This window comes from Polypterus senegalus, chromosome 1, assembly GCF_016835505.1.
Source record: "Polypterus senegalus isolate Bchr_013 chromosome 1, ASM1683550v1, whole genome shotgun sequence".
Taxonomy (NCBI): Eukaryota; Metazoa; Chordata; class Cladistia; order Polypteriformes; family Polypteridae; genus Polypterus; species Polypterus senegalus.
The window spans coordinates 243,671,047-243,688,005 of NC_053154.1; the positions used below are offsets into that span (position 1 = coordinate 243,671,047).

The following is a 16,959-nucleotide window of genomic DNA, read 5'->3' on the forward strand; positions in this document are numbered from 1 at the left end:
AATACAAGATCTCAAAATAATGGGATACCAACAATCATTCACAGAATAAATTACATATCAAAATTTGGGAGGCATTCTGTTACATAACAGAAGCCCAGTCTTGTCTAATTTTTCTCACACATCGTAGGGTAGTTATAGCAGTTCACAACCTAAATCGATCTCACGGTGTTGTAAGCACTTGTCAGACAGTCATCGAACTATAGCCAAACATTTTAGACTTCATCTTTTTTAAGACATTCTGGCAATAATATTTCAGACTGTGGTCACTGCTTGAACAAAAGATCTCTAGTTGCAAATCAATTCACAAATTACAAGAAAACTTGTATAGGATGTCCTAAAGAACACTAGGATCATATCCAATGACATGGAGATCTCTCCTGCCAAAAATGATGTTCAGATTTATACTCTGACAATGCATTGCAAGCTGAATAGCAATATCTCTGATGAATGGATTGCCAGACGAATACTGTTATTATCAGAAAAGCATCATTAATCATTTAATTTTAAGCATCTTTTGTATAATTATGTGCTTCTTTTCGAGGAATGTTTTCTGTGTGGATATGTTTTTACAAAAAAAAGGGCCACAGTAAAATAGTAAATCTGATGAAAAATGAAGACATTTATACCACCAAAGCTTTAGTGGTACAAATGTCTTAGTTTAGTGCTGCTTTTCTATTAAATGATTTGCGTGTCTCAAAATCATTGTGTGAGATGCTAATATAGAGTCATAGCTAAATATCCTCTCGGAGGATATTAGGCCCTGCATCCACAACACTAAGTTAAGGAAGAAGTAGGTGCTTTGGCTTGACCAGAATCCCTAAACATTCTAAAACATTTAAATTAATATACTTTTAGTATTTTTGAGTATTCCTTATATTAAAGTAAACAAGTACATTTTTGTGGCAAGATTTATTTTGAACTAAGGTGTTTACTGAAGATGACTAACAAATCTGGCCTAGTCAAAGCAAATTTCAGATGAAGAATTGGCAAAAATTCTTTACAGCAAATTATCAGTGATATATTAACTACCGTTATTTTTCTTGTTTCTACAGCTGTTAATGGATGTTACCATATATTGAATCAAGATTGCTTATACAACAAACATCAGTCACTTCATCTTTTTCTTGAGCATGCAATAGATTCTCTAAACAATACCTTGTATTTATTTAAAAGAAAATCTGGTTTTGGTTAATCACAAATTTCATAGTGAAAACATAAGATTTAAAATGCTACTTACTTTTTACATGTAATTCCTTAAAGCTGTCATCATCTAATCTTTAATTTTGCTTTGTTAGATTTTAGTTACCAAAAGAAACCTGGATTATATGATGATTTTCTTGTTATAGGCACCTTCACAGGCTTATAACAGAAATAATCAAATAAGTTCAATATATTCAACAAAATAACTTTAAAAAAGGTATTTGCATATGAATTGCAGTTTAATCTGGACAACTTTTATTGAATGGTATAAATCTGGATTTAATTCCTTTGGTATCAAAAAACTGATCATTTGACACAATTGTGAATTATGTAGCTTCATGAAAAAGGCAAAAATTTCAAAAACCAGTTTCTTATAATACACAAATTTTTATTGCTGTTAAACACATTGCTCTTATTCACAATTTATAATCTGCTCCTCTGTATAGCACCATTACATTTTTCATCTAGATTGAAATATAGATCAAGAAAAATTCACCTGTCACTTCCCAGTTGCTAGAAAGAGGTGTCCCCTTACAGAATACTCAATATCCTGGTAGGAACTAATTTCTGGCACTGACGATGAGATGAGATTAGCTGAGACATTCATAATTACCCTCAAGAAAGTTGATAAAATTAATGCATGAAAACAATTTCTGGCATGCTGTATGCCTGCAAGCAACAAGACAATCTCTTTTTTTTTTTGTTTTCCTGTTGTATATATTTAATATGTATTATAATATTGGGTTCACTGTGATATATGCAAACCATTTTACAAAGCTCTTTCATGATCATAACTCCTACTGGAACTTTGTGTAATGCTGAGTAATTATTATTTATAAACATATTGCCCAACTTATTTCCTGTATCTTGCCATGAACATCACCAGATAAGTGTATTGGAAGAGCAGATGAGGTTTCCTGTATCTAGGATATACTTTTAATGTATATTATTGTACCATTCTTTGTTTCAGTGCCATGAGCTCAAAAATAACTTCTCAAGAGGAAATAATCAGCGAATTAACTGAGAGAATTTTACTTGCAGAAGAAGAGCTAAAAAGAGTAAGTTTCTACACACCCATATGTTTTAGTTAGTTTACTATGATTAACATGTAGCATATGAAAGACTCTGTCTAGCATTTTTTGCTTATGGTGTAAATATACAGTTAATTCTAGTAGTTTTCATCTTATGAAAATGTGGTTTATGGTAGAAAAACTGTCCAGATTTAGTACATTATACAGGTGGAGAAGCCTGTACAATGTGAAAATGACTGGATTGTGAATTGTACGATAGACTGTCAAGTAATGTGGAAATTTCTCAGGAGTTTTATTGAAGGCGTATAAATAGGTCAATAATGAAATAGCATATATACTTTTAGGCTCCATGGATATAATCTGTTATTTCCTAATGCAAAAAATGTAGATATGTGACCACCCCCTTTGGATTTCAGGCCAAAAATTGGTCTGATATTTGTACGGTTGGGAGTCGTCTTTAGAATGGGTGTGTTTATTGTGAAAAGTACTGAAATCAGTTTTTAACTTTTGACTGCCAAGTATACATGTATACTTTTTGCACAAGTATATAAAAACCATGTATATTGACATAAGTAAAACAATTTTCTCCTTTTACATATCATAATGACAAACTAAATATTTTGTTGAATTCACATTTTATCTTTGGACCAAATACAAACACTTTTATAGATACAGGTGGGTACTGTATTGTATGAAATGCTGCAACAGACACAAAATGGTTTTATATGGGGCATAATGACCTCCCTGTAACTGCCAGGAAAGAAGTTTTTTCCTTCTTTTACATTTTTGTCGTTCTGGTAGATGTTCAGACCATTGTGTGTGTGTGTGTGTGTGTGTGTGTGTGTGTGTGTGTGTCCACCATGCATACATTTCTTTTTGTGTGCTTATGATTAAATTAGTTTTACTTTAATTGAAAGCACAAACACCCTCAAGAAATTCCATCTTTTCTGAAAGTAAAGATGGAATGTATATTGATATTCAGAATCCAGCTTTGCATCACACCTACTTCTTTTTTTAGATTTGTTATAAGCATGTCAAATTGTATATTCTAGTCTTATTTAGCATGTCTCTTCATCAATAACAGGTTTAATGATTTGAGTATTGGGAAGGTAAAAAAATGCTAAGCAATTCTTCATTGAAATAAGTAACAATTTAATTTCAAATGATTTTTTTAAGAGCTTGTTTTAGACAAATTTTCTTTTTCTTCACTATGTGCTTAAGGTTTTTTTTTTTTGTTTTGGCACTTTAGGTATCTGAGCTTTTCACAGATTCCAAGAAAGACCTGGAACAGTGTGCTTCAGATCTTCAACAAAGGGAAGAAGAGCTTGTATTGACCATTTCTGATCTTCAAGAGACAAAGCAAAAATTATCAGAGGAAATTTTTATTGTTTCAGCTTTGCAGTCAACTGAGGAGGAGCTCTATGGGACTGCAAGCAGAGTAAGCAAATACTTAGATGTTTTTCTTTCATTTCTCACAAGTTTTGAAAAAACATTTACTAGTCTGTTGGTCAAAAATGCATGGTTCAGTGAGAAAAGTGCTCAAATAAACTCAGTTATTTAGAGACAAATACAGTTTCCCATGAGTAAAAACTGTATTTTGAACGAGCTAATGTTTGTTTTCATAATTTTAACCACACCTGCTTAACCAAACTGATTTATTGATAGATGTGCAAATGCTGTCCAATTACTCCTTCCTTGGAGCTGTTTAATGAGAATCTCTTTCAACTGATGACATTGTTTTTCCACTTAACTGATATTAGAAGTACATTGGCTATACATAAATTGTATTTGAGTAAGTGACAAAGTGATTTAAGATTGCTCATTTGTAAGCTTCCAAAAGCACTGCATAGAGTTTTTGTGTCTAAACAATAATCGTAGAACTGCCAGTAAAGACTAGTTAAGGCACTATTTAGACTCAAATGTATTTTAAAAGATTGATTATATTTAAATGTTTGAATATATTTAAATAGTGAAAATATAGGCATGGTTCCTCAGGGATTCTTTCTAGGGATCACTGCCCAACACAATGAATTTTTACATTATAATACAAGATTAAGTACTAGAACAATGGCCACAGTTTTTTTTTTTTATATATAAACATGTGACTGTATATTTTCTTATTCTGAATTTTACAGGATTGGATTTAAGAGAGCTATACCTGCAGTACCAGAAGTATTATTTTAAACCGTGCTGTACTAGAACACAAGTTAGACAATAGTATATTCAGTTTTACTTGGTATTGTAAACCAGAGTATCTACATTAATGTATACAATTGTTGTCCTTATCTAATTACTGCTCATGTGAAAAATTAGTAGTAACTTAATTAAATTAAGTTAAATTATTAAAATTAATCATATTTAATAAGATTCCAGGAGTAGTGCTTACCTTATAACTTGTGTATGATGTGTGGTGCCATTCTAGTTTCCTTGCACATTCCAAAGATTTCCGTGTTATGTTTAAAATGGTTATGTGTAAGATGAGAGTCCTGAACTGACATTATGTTAGTGAATTGATTCTTCTGTGGATATGGTAACAGTGGATTCATAATGGCAAATCTGGTCCCAGACATTTAAAATAGAAGTAAAAACTTTAACCTCAATTCTCTTTTGCCAAATTCTATAACACTGTTACACATAGTGGATTAGACATTGCTAGATGTGGGAATAGTTATGCAGAGCCTCACTATAGCAAGGAGACACCTGGAAAGTAAGCACATCTTTGAAGATACAATAAGTAAGCACAGTATGCCATAAAATGTAGAAAGAAAGGAAACTGCCGAATTACATGTTATATATATATGTATATGTGTGTATATGTATATGTATATGTGTGTGTATATATGTATATATGTGTGTGTTTTTTGTTGGTGGAGTTTGGTTGGGTTTTGTGGTTATTAATGGGTGAATGTACATGGTGCATGCTATTGAATATGTATGCCTTTCAGTTTGGTTTTCTGTACTTCAGAATGATCTAGTTTAAATATTGAGTAAAACAAATCTTAGCTGTGGTAAAAACTATGCTTCTCATAGTTTGTTTGCTTTTAAATCCCTGCTTCTTGTAGTTTAATGTCTAATCAATATACCATTATCTGTTACATCAATAGGCCTGCTGAAAATATTTTATTTGTATTGTATAGTGACAAAAGTATATTGCCTTGTGAACACCCTTGTTCACTTTTGTTTACATAGCTAAGAGTCTCCCAGTATTTTTATTTTACTCTGTTTTAAGTACCGGTATATCTATTTGCATTCCTACTTATTTGCATATTTTGTTTTTTTAATTTCATGTGTTAATATTGGCAGAGATAGACTAATGCTTCTGCCTCAGTAACTCTGAAATTGATACACCTGCATAGAGGTTTCCCTGAATCCTGCAGACATAAAGTAAATTCTGAATTGGACCTCTGTATGTATGCTTGTGATTGAGCTCAACAATAATACCTTGTGCCAAGTGCTCCCCAAATAAGGTCTGACTCCCATCAATCATATAATGGAACAAGAATGGGCTCAAAAGCCATTGCTTTCTGATTTTAATTAAAGAGTTCTCATTGAGATGTTATATATTGTGATTTATTTTTTAATAGCTCAATAATAATAAAGGTTCTTTATTTTAAATATTTTTAAGCTATTGTCTACAGTCGATATCAGCACTCAGGATGTAACTGGTTTACATGCCAAACTGGATAGAAAAATGGAGGTTGAGCAGCACAATATGAAAATGCAAGACTGTTTTTCCAAACAAATGGATTGTTTATTTAATCAAATAAAGACTTCTGTTGATGAGCAAAGCATTAAACAAAAAGAAATGCTTGATGGCTACACATGTGAAATTGGTAAGTTTTACTAGATATTATGTATAAATGGGTTTTAAATATACTGTACCTAAAATGTAAAGTTTTTATTTATTGGCACAAAAGAGAAAATAATTTATTTTAATAGTGTATAAATTTCTTATTTTGATTCATTACTTTAAAATGCTGACTTTGTTTTGTGATGAGTAAAGAATCAATCTTTTGTTCTTTTCAATTAATAATAATAATAATAATAAATTCATTTTTTTTTCCCCTAAAGATAACATTCTGAATGCTAATGCAAGAATCTTGAGAACCACGGTGGAAACTGTTACAAAGTCTTTTGGAAATATCAAAGTTATAGTTAGGAATGAAACAATCAGAGGTGTCGATGAGCTGATCAAACAGCAATCTCTATGTCAGGAAGCTAAAAAAGAGTTGCTTGAATGCATGGTGAGTTATGTTTTCAAGTCCGCAAATTTTCTTATATAAAAGAGAAAAACTACATGTAGGACATTATTTTATATAAAATATAGTAATGCAGTGAATAAAAATCAACCAAGTGTCATGTGAAATATTACAATTATTTACATTTTATCATTTGTTACGGGAAACAATATCACTACAGTTGGCCCGTATAAGTGTTTGACTCAGTTTGATCTTCTGTTGGGTAAAGTGACATGGGTATTGTTTTTTTTTTTTTCCCCCCACCAGAAGACTCGATTTACTTTCTCCCAATCTTATGAATGTTCACATTAGGGCTGTCAAATTATACAAAAAGTATAGTAATTAGTCTTTGAATATACACTTATTTTTAATGGGTGCATTCAGATATAAATATTCTAAGTACTACTACAAGTACATTTGTTTGTACTTAAAGTTCCTTTATATGCTTCATTATTATTGTTTCATTGCAGCTTTCAGTTGGAAAACTTATCTGTTTGCAAAAGCTGGATTTTCTGTACTGGAAAGTGACATGATCTAAGAGAAAAGTGTAACCAGGCCACTTCACATGACTAAAATGCATGTTCAAACCCCTTACGAAATCACTCATGATTATTTAAACATTAAACATAGTTGTTACTTTAGCTCATCACACCTTGCCTCCTCCAGCCCTCTGCTTCACTACATGCCCATCTGATTCTTGAATTCAAATGACGTGAAGTCAGTGCCCATCTGTTTGTTTTATATAAGGTGAGACACAGTAACTTAGTGTTTCACAAATAAAATTACTGAATGGACTAAACATAATGATTTTAAAATATTCTCTCCTCAGTATATTTTTAATTTAGCAAACATTTTATTTAATAGCAAATAAAAAATTCAGCTACTAAGTGAAAAAATAATACACAGCTAAAATTTAAATTATAGTTTAAAAAAAAAAAAAAAATAAGCAGCCCGTGAAAGGTAAATCCAATGTGCAGAATAGCTCAGTTTGATAAGTTTGTAACGCTGGGTGCCATTCAACTGCTGTTGCAGTAGTCAAAGAATAACATACAGGATTCATTTTCAAATGAGATTCTTTTTGCCGTTTACAAACTCAGCAAAATATAACACACAACTTTAATACTTTGTTTTCATTTTACCTCTTTTTTTTTTTTTTCGAAATTAAGTCAGTAAATCTACAAAAGTCATGTTAATTGAAGCAGCTAAGTATGGTTTAATGACAGTGAAAATTCCCTTTAAAATGACCATTTTAAAGTCATTATAAAAAGGAAAATTTAGAAATATAGCAGTTATTTCCTATTTTGTTTAATGAGAAAGGAATCCATCTTTCAAATGAATCACCTTTCTGCTCTTATAGAAATGGGGAAGTGCCTTGTCAAGTAATGGTTCTACTGAAAGTAGCCATGACACTGTTTCTGAAGTCGTATTCACTCTTTCAGTGTTCCCAGTAGTCTTCCACTGTGTCGTGCCTCTCTCTGTGATACACAGACAAACAAAACCCCCACACCCATCTTCTGTGAGGCTGTGTTCAATATATTCCCCAAGAGTCTCCACCAATCTTCTTCAACCTTCGCGCACTTGTAAAATATAATGGGAATGTTCTAAGGGTTTATGGAATGCAGAGCTCATTGTATCTATGTGACATTTCGCTGTCGATCACCCAATCCGGCTTCGCTTATCCTTAGAGTAATATGCTGGCTACTACAATAGGTGGTCTTGGATGCAAACTCTGTGTTGATACTGTGATATCACAGTTAACATATTTGCTTGCTTGCTCACCCTTACTGGGGGAAATTTATCTTTTATGGCATGCATTTGTATGAATGCTGCTTGCCTTAACATTGCCTCACGTTAAGTGGTGGGGGAGATGTATAAATCTGAGTATTATCTCACAAGTTGTAAGGGCATTTAAACTTAGTTGCAAAATTCAAAAATACTTGGTTTTGATATGCCCAAATCATCTCTCTTGCAAAGCTGCATCTCACAAGTAACATTACCAACACTTTCATTTTAGTGAACAGATTCTCGACATAGATGAAGGGATCATGTAATGTATAAGATTTGTTTCTATTGTTATTCCATTTCTGTCAGGTCAGTATCTTTTTATGAGCTCTTTGCCCAGCATTTCAAAAATATTCCGCCTTTCCTAGGATGTGCATGCTAATCTCCTCCCCAACTCCATCTTCTGTCAGCTCCTAGAAAGTTAAAGGCATCTGACAATTTTGTTTGCATATTAAAATAAATCCATAAAACTGCTAAGAATATTAAATCTACTAGTTTGCCTTAAAAAGTTAATCATTGTGTGAAAGACAAATTTTCTGGTAGGTATTCAGACCTAGAATAATACTGTAGAATCCAAACTCTCATTACAAGGCATGTATAAATGTAGGAAGACCACAGAGTTCGATACTGTATACATGACAAAAGAATACAGTAAGTGCCAGGTGACATTCTCTTCTGTAATCTGCTGTCTGCCAATGAGCATTTGCCTTAAACTGTTTTCCCAGTTTAGGACTCAGTTATACCACTAAAGACTGTAACAGCCTCTGCTGTGAATCCCATAGGTATTTGTTATTTGTACAATGAAAGCATATCCTCACTGTTACAAACGAAGAAGACGAAAAATTTTCCAAGTAAGATGACACACACTAAAGCTAAACTGGTTAAGTTATTCTAGGTGCCCCAGTGTCTCTTCTAGCCAGCTTTTAAAAATTTTGACCATACCCTGTTCAACAATGATTGCAATCTTTGGGGTTTTCTAATTTTCCAGTTATGTATCAAAAAAGACAGCATAGTTGCTGTTTTTGTTAGTTTGACGAGGGTGCAGTAAACAATTTGTTTCAGGGAAAATTATAATTTGGCTTGCTCTAGTTTACAGCATATTTACATATTTTGATTAGTAAAACAAAATATTTTGCATGTGATGTTTCTGAAAATGCTGTTTTTTATGCTATTAAAGAAGCTGAGAGTTATTTTATTATAGTTTAATTGCAGAAAAAAACATAACTAAGTTGTTTACCACGGCACAAAATGGGGGAAAAATATAATCCCTAATTGAAAGACTTTATTATCTCAGTTGGCACAAGCAGGTGTTTATTGGTAAATTTCTAAGTTAGACTCAACAGTATATTATTGAAAGTTGGAGTGGACATCCAGGGAAACTGAAGCCTGCCTTTTATCAGGTCAAGACATCTTAATTCTTCTAGGAATGTGGCATCTTGTTTTATGTTTGAGAAGGGATGTAAAGCTATGAGTACAAGCATGAAAAATGTTCTGGAATTATGTTAATGCCCATATTACACTTGGGTGTGCTTTTAAGTCAGCTTGGGTTTTGCATACAAATGTAAAACTTACATTTTATTTTACAAAAATATTTTAAACATTTCTGTAAATGTAATTCTGAAATTTCTGTCCAAGCCTGGAGGGAAATTGTTATGCAAACTATTGGAACTGATAAAAGATCTTTATGGGCGGCATAGTGGCGCAGTGGTAGCGCTGCTGCCTCGCAGTTAGGAGACCTGGGTTCACTTACTGGGTCCTCCCTGTGTGGAGTTTGCTAGTTCTCCCCGTGTCTGTGTAGGTTTCCATTGTTTCCTACCTTGCACCCTGTGTTGGCTGGGATTGGCTCCAGCAGTCCCCTGTGACCCTGTAGTTAGGATATAGCAGGTTGGATAATGGATGGATGAAATGATCTTTATAATACTGTATTTGACTTGATGCAGGAAACATATTAAGACAAACTAAATTAAAAGTGTTTGGATGTTGGCTGAAGACCTTTGTGGATCTTTTCTTCCCTGATTTTATTCTGGCTCTGGCTGTTTTGTGACCATTGTTGACTTGGGAATTTGAAGTCCCTCTTAACTGTGGCAGGGCAAACTCCTGACATAGTTAACTTATTAATACCCAGTTTTATGTTTGGAAATGAACAGTGTTTGAATAAGGCCAAGTGATTATGGCTTTTAACATAGCAGTCTAAATCAAAATTGTGTTGATGCAAATGTAAGTTTTGTGTGCTGTCAGGTCTTCTCTGGATCCCTCACCACTGTGAAATGTTCCGATGGTTAATGTATGATGTCTTGTAGACTGAAAGAAATTTAACTTGTTTGAGTAGATGTTTAAAGACGCCATACTTGTGCATCCTTGTCCTATCATGCAATATGTTTTGTTAATATTTAATAATCTTTTTTTAATATACTGAAATTATTTTCAAAGTGATTTTGATTTAGAATCATTGCATTGTACCCTTTCTGACAAGCATACAAAATTTCAGATACTGTGTACAATTAATATTAATACTACTGACCTTTTTGTTTTGTTTGCTTTCCCCTTTTTTCAGGAGCAATACAAGACTGATATGGAGGTAAAAATAACTGAGAAAATGTTACCAAGTTTCAGTGCTATACTGGACTTGAGTAATCAATTGAAAGTCCTCTTCCAGAAGAATTCTGCTTTAGCAGACAAGGTAAGAATTTTGTCTGCACATGAAAATTAATACATTTGCTTAACTTTATCATCATCATGCTTTTTTCCATTGTAAATATTTTTTATCACAACCTTGCCTTGCTATCCATTTATAGGTCTGCTTGTTCAGTCTGTCTTTTCATTAACAATTTGTAGTTTGTTTTTTTTTTTTTGAGGTAGTACTGTTGATACTGTTGCTTATTTTTATAGTTTTATTGAAATTTAAAATGTTTATTGCTACATATACGGTGATGGCAATACTTTTCATTGTACTTTTTGTATTTTAGATGAAGTCTGTGAAGGAGGAGATGAGCTTGTTTTTTAGCGAGCATAAGCAGTCTCTTGCAAAAATCCATGAGGAGGCCACCTCAGCATTTACTTCCCTTCAGGATAAGCATGATTCTTTAAAGCAGAGCATCAGCAAAACTAGCAGTCAACATACTCAGGTTAATAGTTTTACTTGCAAACGATTTAAGCATTTTTCATTCAAATTTTGCATCTGGACATTGTCTGTGTGAAATGTGGGGTTTTCATTCAGGTACTCCATGCAGGTTTTGTAGTTGGCAATTCTCATTTGACTTCAGTGTAAATGGGTGGACCATGCTATGAACTGACAGGTTTGAGAATGCTGTGTTTTTTATGGTGTTTCTTTATTATATATTATAAATATATATGGCAAGTTTTATACTAAGAAGTATCATATAGATTAACTGATTTGGGTTTGCTCTATGTATAATTTTGGCATTTTCATTTTATATAAATTGTTTTCAGATAATTTGCTTATCTTGATATTTTTTTTCATGTCCATTCTCCAATTGGTTCTGAAGTCTTACATTTTTTTTTTTTTTTTTGATTAATTTGTTCTATCTTAATAGTCCTTACATGTACAAGTATGTATCATCTCATTCAGGTGAATAACATTTGTCAATCTTATTGTTTTGTTATGCCAAAATTATTTTTTAAACTGTTATGAATTCTACAGATTTTATTTAATTTTGATATAGATATTTTTTTAATTTGTAGGCTGTGACCCAGGTCATCTCCTGCTTACAGAGTCAGCTAAACCTTTTAGCAGTAGACACACAAAAAAACATCAACAGTCTGCTAACAGAGATGGGAGATATTCAGACATCTGCTGACTCAGATAAACAGTGTTTGGTTGAGTAAGTCATTTTTTTTTTATATCGATATCTAAATAAAAGTAAGCAAGTTTAAAAGTTGGTCACGCTAAAGAGATGCGCTCGGATCATCTTGTTGCTGCTGGCGAGCTGCGTGTTCTGCATGCCGTTGTTTTAAGAGCTGGGAGCCCCTGAAGTGTGTCTGCCAAAAGCATTCCAACAACTGCTAGGTTAATTGTTTGTAAGTAGGGCGTGACGTGCAAAAGTCACCATCTCACGGGCTTTGCTTCCTAAGATTGTAATGTCTAGTCTTGCGTGTCTCTCCGAGATGATCTGGTGTCGATTGCTTCGCTAAACCCCCCTGGAGGCACACTATGCTCCTACCACTTCACGTCTCTCCCGCTCCTGTTGTGAGGTGTGGAGCTGAACGCACACTAAGGAGAAGTGGACAGATCAGCTACTGGCTTTGTGCTGCTTCTGCCAAGATGCATGTTCTGCTTGTTACTCTGCATGTCAATCATTTAAAAGCCTGTACAGCAGCTGTTCTTCTGTCTCACTACCTTGTCTTGCGTAATGTTAAAATGTCTCTTGCGGGACGTCAAATTGTCTTCTGAGAAGATCACGCTTCGTCTCCCTGCCAAGATTTTTTTTTTTTAATATAATAGAGGGATGTTACTCATATACTTAGTCCGACATCCACATATATGTGTTTACAAAGTGTGTTTTAATAAGTTTACATGTGTTTAAAGCTTGTGGGAGGGGTATTTTATGGCTTAAACTATTTAAAAAAAAATGTTTATATGGTCTTTCTATAGCGCAGATTTTCACTTATCGCTGATGGGTCTGGAACGTAATTTCAGCGATAGACGGGGGATCACTGTAATTTAGTTTCTATAGTGTTTGCTTGCTGAGTTAGGTATAGTACATATTAGGCTTGTGTGTATATGTGCCAGGTCTGTCAAATTTTTCACAAAATGAGGTTTGAATGTTCAAATTAAAAGTAATTTAATATCTGAACATGTTCAAGCTTAGGTTAAGAATTCTGGACATTAAGTGTCCGTTTATGTGCTTTTTTTAATGCTGTATAGTAATGGCCACAGCAAGAACAAAAACCAATAGAAAATAATAAAATCCTAGAAGTGGTCGTGCAATTGTTGTTTTAATATAAAAGCCATCAAAATTCCCAACAGCTGCACCCTTTACAGGGATGCATCTGAACCACTGTCTTGTTTTCAGTCTAGCACCAATAACCAAGTCCTAAACCACTCTTCCTGATGGGCACAATAGCATTATCCCTCAACCCTGTCACTCAGCTGTCCTATACCCAAATTAAAAAGTGCATTCCCGGAGTTTCACCCAAACCTGTTTGACATTCCCCACTGCTTTCCTTACAAAGCAAGACATTTGCAGTGCAGGATGCCATCTGAGTGCTACAAGTAGAACCCAAACAAAATTGTCATAAGTACTTCATGCTTTGAAGATGCACAGGGAGCAAATAAAATAAAAATGTAGCAAAACACAGTGTCTGGCTTTAAGGTCCTTATCATGGTAGCTTTTTGGCTCACTGTCCTGACAAGGATCAGGAGGAATATGGGTCAGTTGGTAAGATCGTAAAACAGTGATAATAGCAAGTGAAGCAAAAGAGCAGGCAACAAACTTATTTTATGCAAATCAATTTGATTTTTAGATGTACTGTATAATCTATTATATGCATGTGTCCCAGTTTTATTATTCCAAGTATGTAATACAGAAGTTGCATTTAAACATTAAAGATACAGACAATTAAGTTGAGTTCTATAAAACATGCAGTACACCCCAAGACTAGAAGAGACTTTAACGTTTGCCAGTGTTCATAAGATATAATTGAGAAGGTATCGGCAATTGCACAGCATTATGAAAAGTAAGTAGTTACAGTATATATTGTTGTAAATGATTTTGGTGAATGTTAGATTGATGGACAGATCATCTTGGCATTTTCTGAAATCTGAAAAAAAAAATCATATTTTTTGCTTTGATAATTCTGGGCCTTATGTAATCAGCCTTTTGTACACTTTGTAGTCTTGCCTTCAAATATGGACAGATTATGTGGGAATTGTCAAGAATAAAGTGGTTACAAGTTATATTTTTCAATTTCCATATGCATGTTGTCATTTACAGTAAGGCATTAATATCTTTCTTTTTTCTCCTAGCCATTGTGTAGCTGAAGTCGAAAACACTGCTGCTCAGGAAAGCAGGTTTGCATCAGCTGCCGAAAAACTTGTTGATGATCTTCGACAATTGGACAGTGAAGGTGTTCAAGCTGCGGAAGAGACTACTGGATACTGCAGATATTTAAGAAATAACTTCAATGACCTGCAGCATGAGACCAGTGAATGGTGTGATACTGCACATGGCCGTACTAAGTTGTTTGCTGATTCCCAGTTTAAGTTCCTGGAAGAATACAGATCTTTAGTTCAGAATTTACAACAGGTGGGGAATGTGTGTATTAGAGTTTAACAAAGTTATGGTTATATATATCATAAAAGACAAAACAGAACTAGTCAGTCCTTATTAGCACACACATATTCTGAAAATCAGAATTTTCCAAAATTTTACACTATTCTTTAGTAGTAACACTTGTAGTTCTTTGAACTGTTAAGTGGAAAGTCATTCAGTGATATTTCTTATTACCTGTCTATTAAATGCTAACTGCTCCTGTGCTTGCTCAATAGCTGTGTTTTACTGACAGAACAGTAGATGGCAGGATCACACCAATGTGATTCAACTGTAGCAGAAAATTAGTCATAGTTTTATTCATGAAATATATTTTATTTATTTATTTTTTTAAAGGATGTGGTTCACAACTGTGATGCTTCATGTAATGATGTCACTGAGCAAATTAAAAAGCAGCAGGATTCAGAAGACCAAACATTGACTAGTCTTGTGGAGCGTATGAAAAACAATATGGATGTGTTAAAGGTCCATGAGGCAACGATTATGGACCATACAAGTGAAGGTCTTCAAAAGGTGTATGCATTTTTGCAAAATGATTTAAGAAAGGACATTCCAACAGGTAAGCAAATTGTTCATTTGACAGTCCTAAAAGGCAGGTTCAAGTGTACAAATGTAAACTTGATTCTCATTGCTGATAAACTGACAATCATCCTTCCATCCATTGCAGAAACTACTAATGATTGTCATTCTAAATATGGAAAGCTGCTAATTTTGCCAAATAAACAGGCAATTTTCCATAATGAGACTACCCCTTTTTAACAGACAGTATGCAAATCTGTATGTAAACATATTCTCTGTGTCGGTTTCTTTTTCAGTTCCTTTTACACTTTTTTTCCTTGTGTATTGTATGATGAAATATTTTTTTTATTCAACAGTACTGGCATTTTCAATTCTGAAAAATTTCTTAGCCATACCAGTTTTGGTTTTTACAGTATATAAGAATCAGTACACTGTAATTATTAGGTGATTTTGTGATTCAAGTTGGCTAAAATGCTCCTCTGCAGACCAATACTTTCTACAATGTAAGCATTATTGATTGGTTTACAGTATCTGCTACTCGTGTACTGAGATTAGTTATTTTCCAGTTCAATGAAAGTGTGCTGACTTGTAGACATACAGTAGGCATGGGGTGTTTGTGTTTTTTTAATATATGTTTGAGTTATTTACACCTCATTAGACATCATTGCAATTTGACCGCTTTTTAAAATGGCAAGTGGAAATCTAAATTGCCGGCTAAGTTAAAAATGATTAGAAACTGATTCAACATGCAGCAGAGATTAGTTTTCTTGCCTCTTAATTTTTCTTCATTAAAAACCATGGTATGCTTAATATTAAAATACATTTGGTATTTTTTTTAAACCTAGTGTATTGTTGGTACTGAATTTCTTGACATCTAATTCCTAACATTTTTCAATACCCCTTGTTTTTTTTTTAAAACTTTGTTTACAAGTCAATAGATCATCCTTAAAAAAATAAATAAATAAATAAAAATGCATGTGGCTGCCGCTGGATCACCTGCTGGGTTTTTCTGACTATGTGATCCACAAAGATAACAGACTTGATCATGGGCAGACTTAACTCTTGGCTAAGAGAAATCTTTCTCTTGTACTGCATGAAATTCTCTCTCAATAGATCCATATTCCATTAATGAGACTAGTTATTTTGAAAAATATTCTATCTGTCTTCTGCTTTTTGCTTATATGCTTGATACATTTTTTCAGGAACCACTCCACAGCGTAAGGAGTATATATACCCAAGAGCTTTTGATAAAACAAGACCACGTGATATTTTGCTGGAGCAGTTTAAAAAGCAACAGGAAGAGTTTCAAGCTGCTCTTAAAATATCAGAGTCCATCCAAGAGGAACAGAATGAGCAGGTTACTTTTATTATGGCTATATGGTCTTTGATATAATTACTGCAGTTTTGCACATATGATTTCACTAAAAATTTCTTGTTTCTAATCTAAGGAATCCTTGGAAGAGGAAAGCACTGTTAATTATAATGACAGCCTAATGAGTGAAAGATCGTGTCTGGGTGAGGAGATACTGTGTAATGAGGTTGACAGAGTACCCTTTTTCAAGGTAATATAGTTTAAAACATGGCTGAATAAAAATCACATGATTACAGTTAATCATTGCAATTTTGAAGGAAACAATTAAAATTATTGTATGGATGGATGGATGGATGTTTTGAGTGTGCTTGTGAATAAATCCTGCTTTTCTGGAGAAGGGCAAGTTTATAACATACATTAATGAAAGTGAACAAGTTAAATTAAGTCAGTGTATTCATTTTAATAATCGAGACCTTTGATCCCACTTCACAATTAATAACTAAGTTACTATTCACAACTGTCATTAAGAGCTATATACCCAGTAAAGCACATGCCAATCTTGGCAAGAAAAACATTAAAAGAATAAG

General features: G+C 33.5%; 1 protein-coding gene across 1 annotated transcript in view; it reads left to right on the top strand.

Moving 5' to 3' along the window:
- Window positions 1–16,959, top strand: part of kif11 (kinesin family member 11) — a 30,999-nt gene that overhangs the window by 13,503 nt on the left and 537 nt on the right. Inside the window, exons 12-22 of the mRNA XM_039770974.1 lie at window positions 2,171–2,258; window positions 3,481–3,669; window positions 5,857–6,064; window positions 6,303–6,475; window positions 10,806–10,931; window positions 11,218–11,376; window positions 11,954–12,093; window positions 14,238–14,517; window positions 14,878–15,100; window positions 16,263–16,417; window positions 16,509–16,622. Of these exons, the coding sequence (XP_039626908.1) occupies window positions 2,171–2,258; window positions 3,481–3,669; window positions 5,857–6,064; window positions 6,303–6,475; window positions 10,806–10,931; window positions 11,218–11,376; window positions 11,954–12,093; window positions 14,238–14,517; window positions 14,878–15,100; window positions 16,263–16,417; window positions 16,509–16,622 (1,855 nt within the window). The remainder of the gene's footprint in view (window positions 1–2,170; window positions 2,259–3,480; window positions 3,670–5,856; window positions 6,065–6,302; window positions 6,476–10,805; window positions 10,932–11,217; window positions 11,377–11,953; window positions 12,094–14,237; window positions 14,518–14,877; window positions 15,101–16,262; window positions 16,418–16,508; window positions 16,623–16,959) is intronic.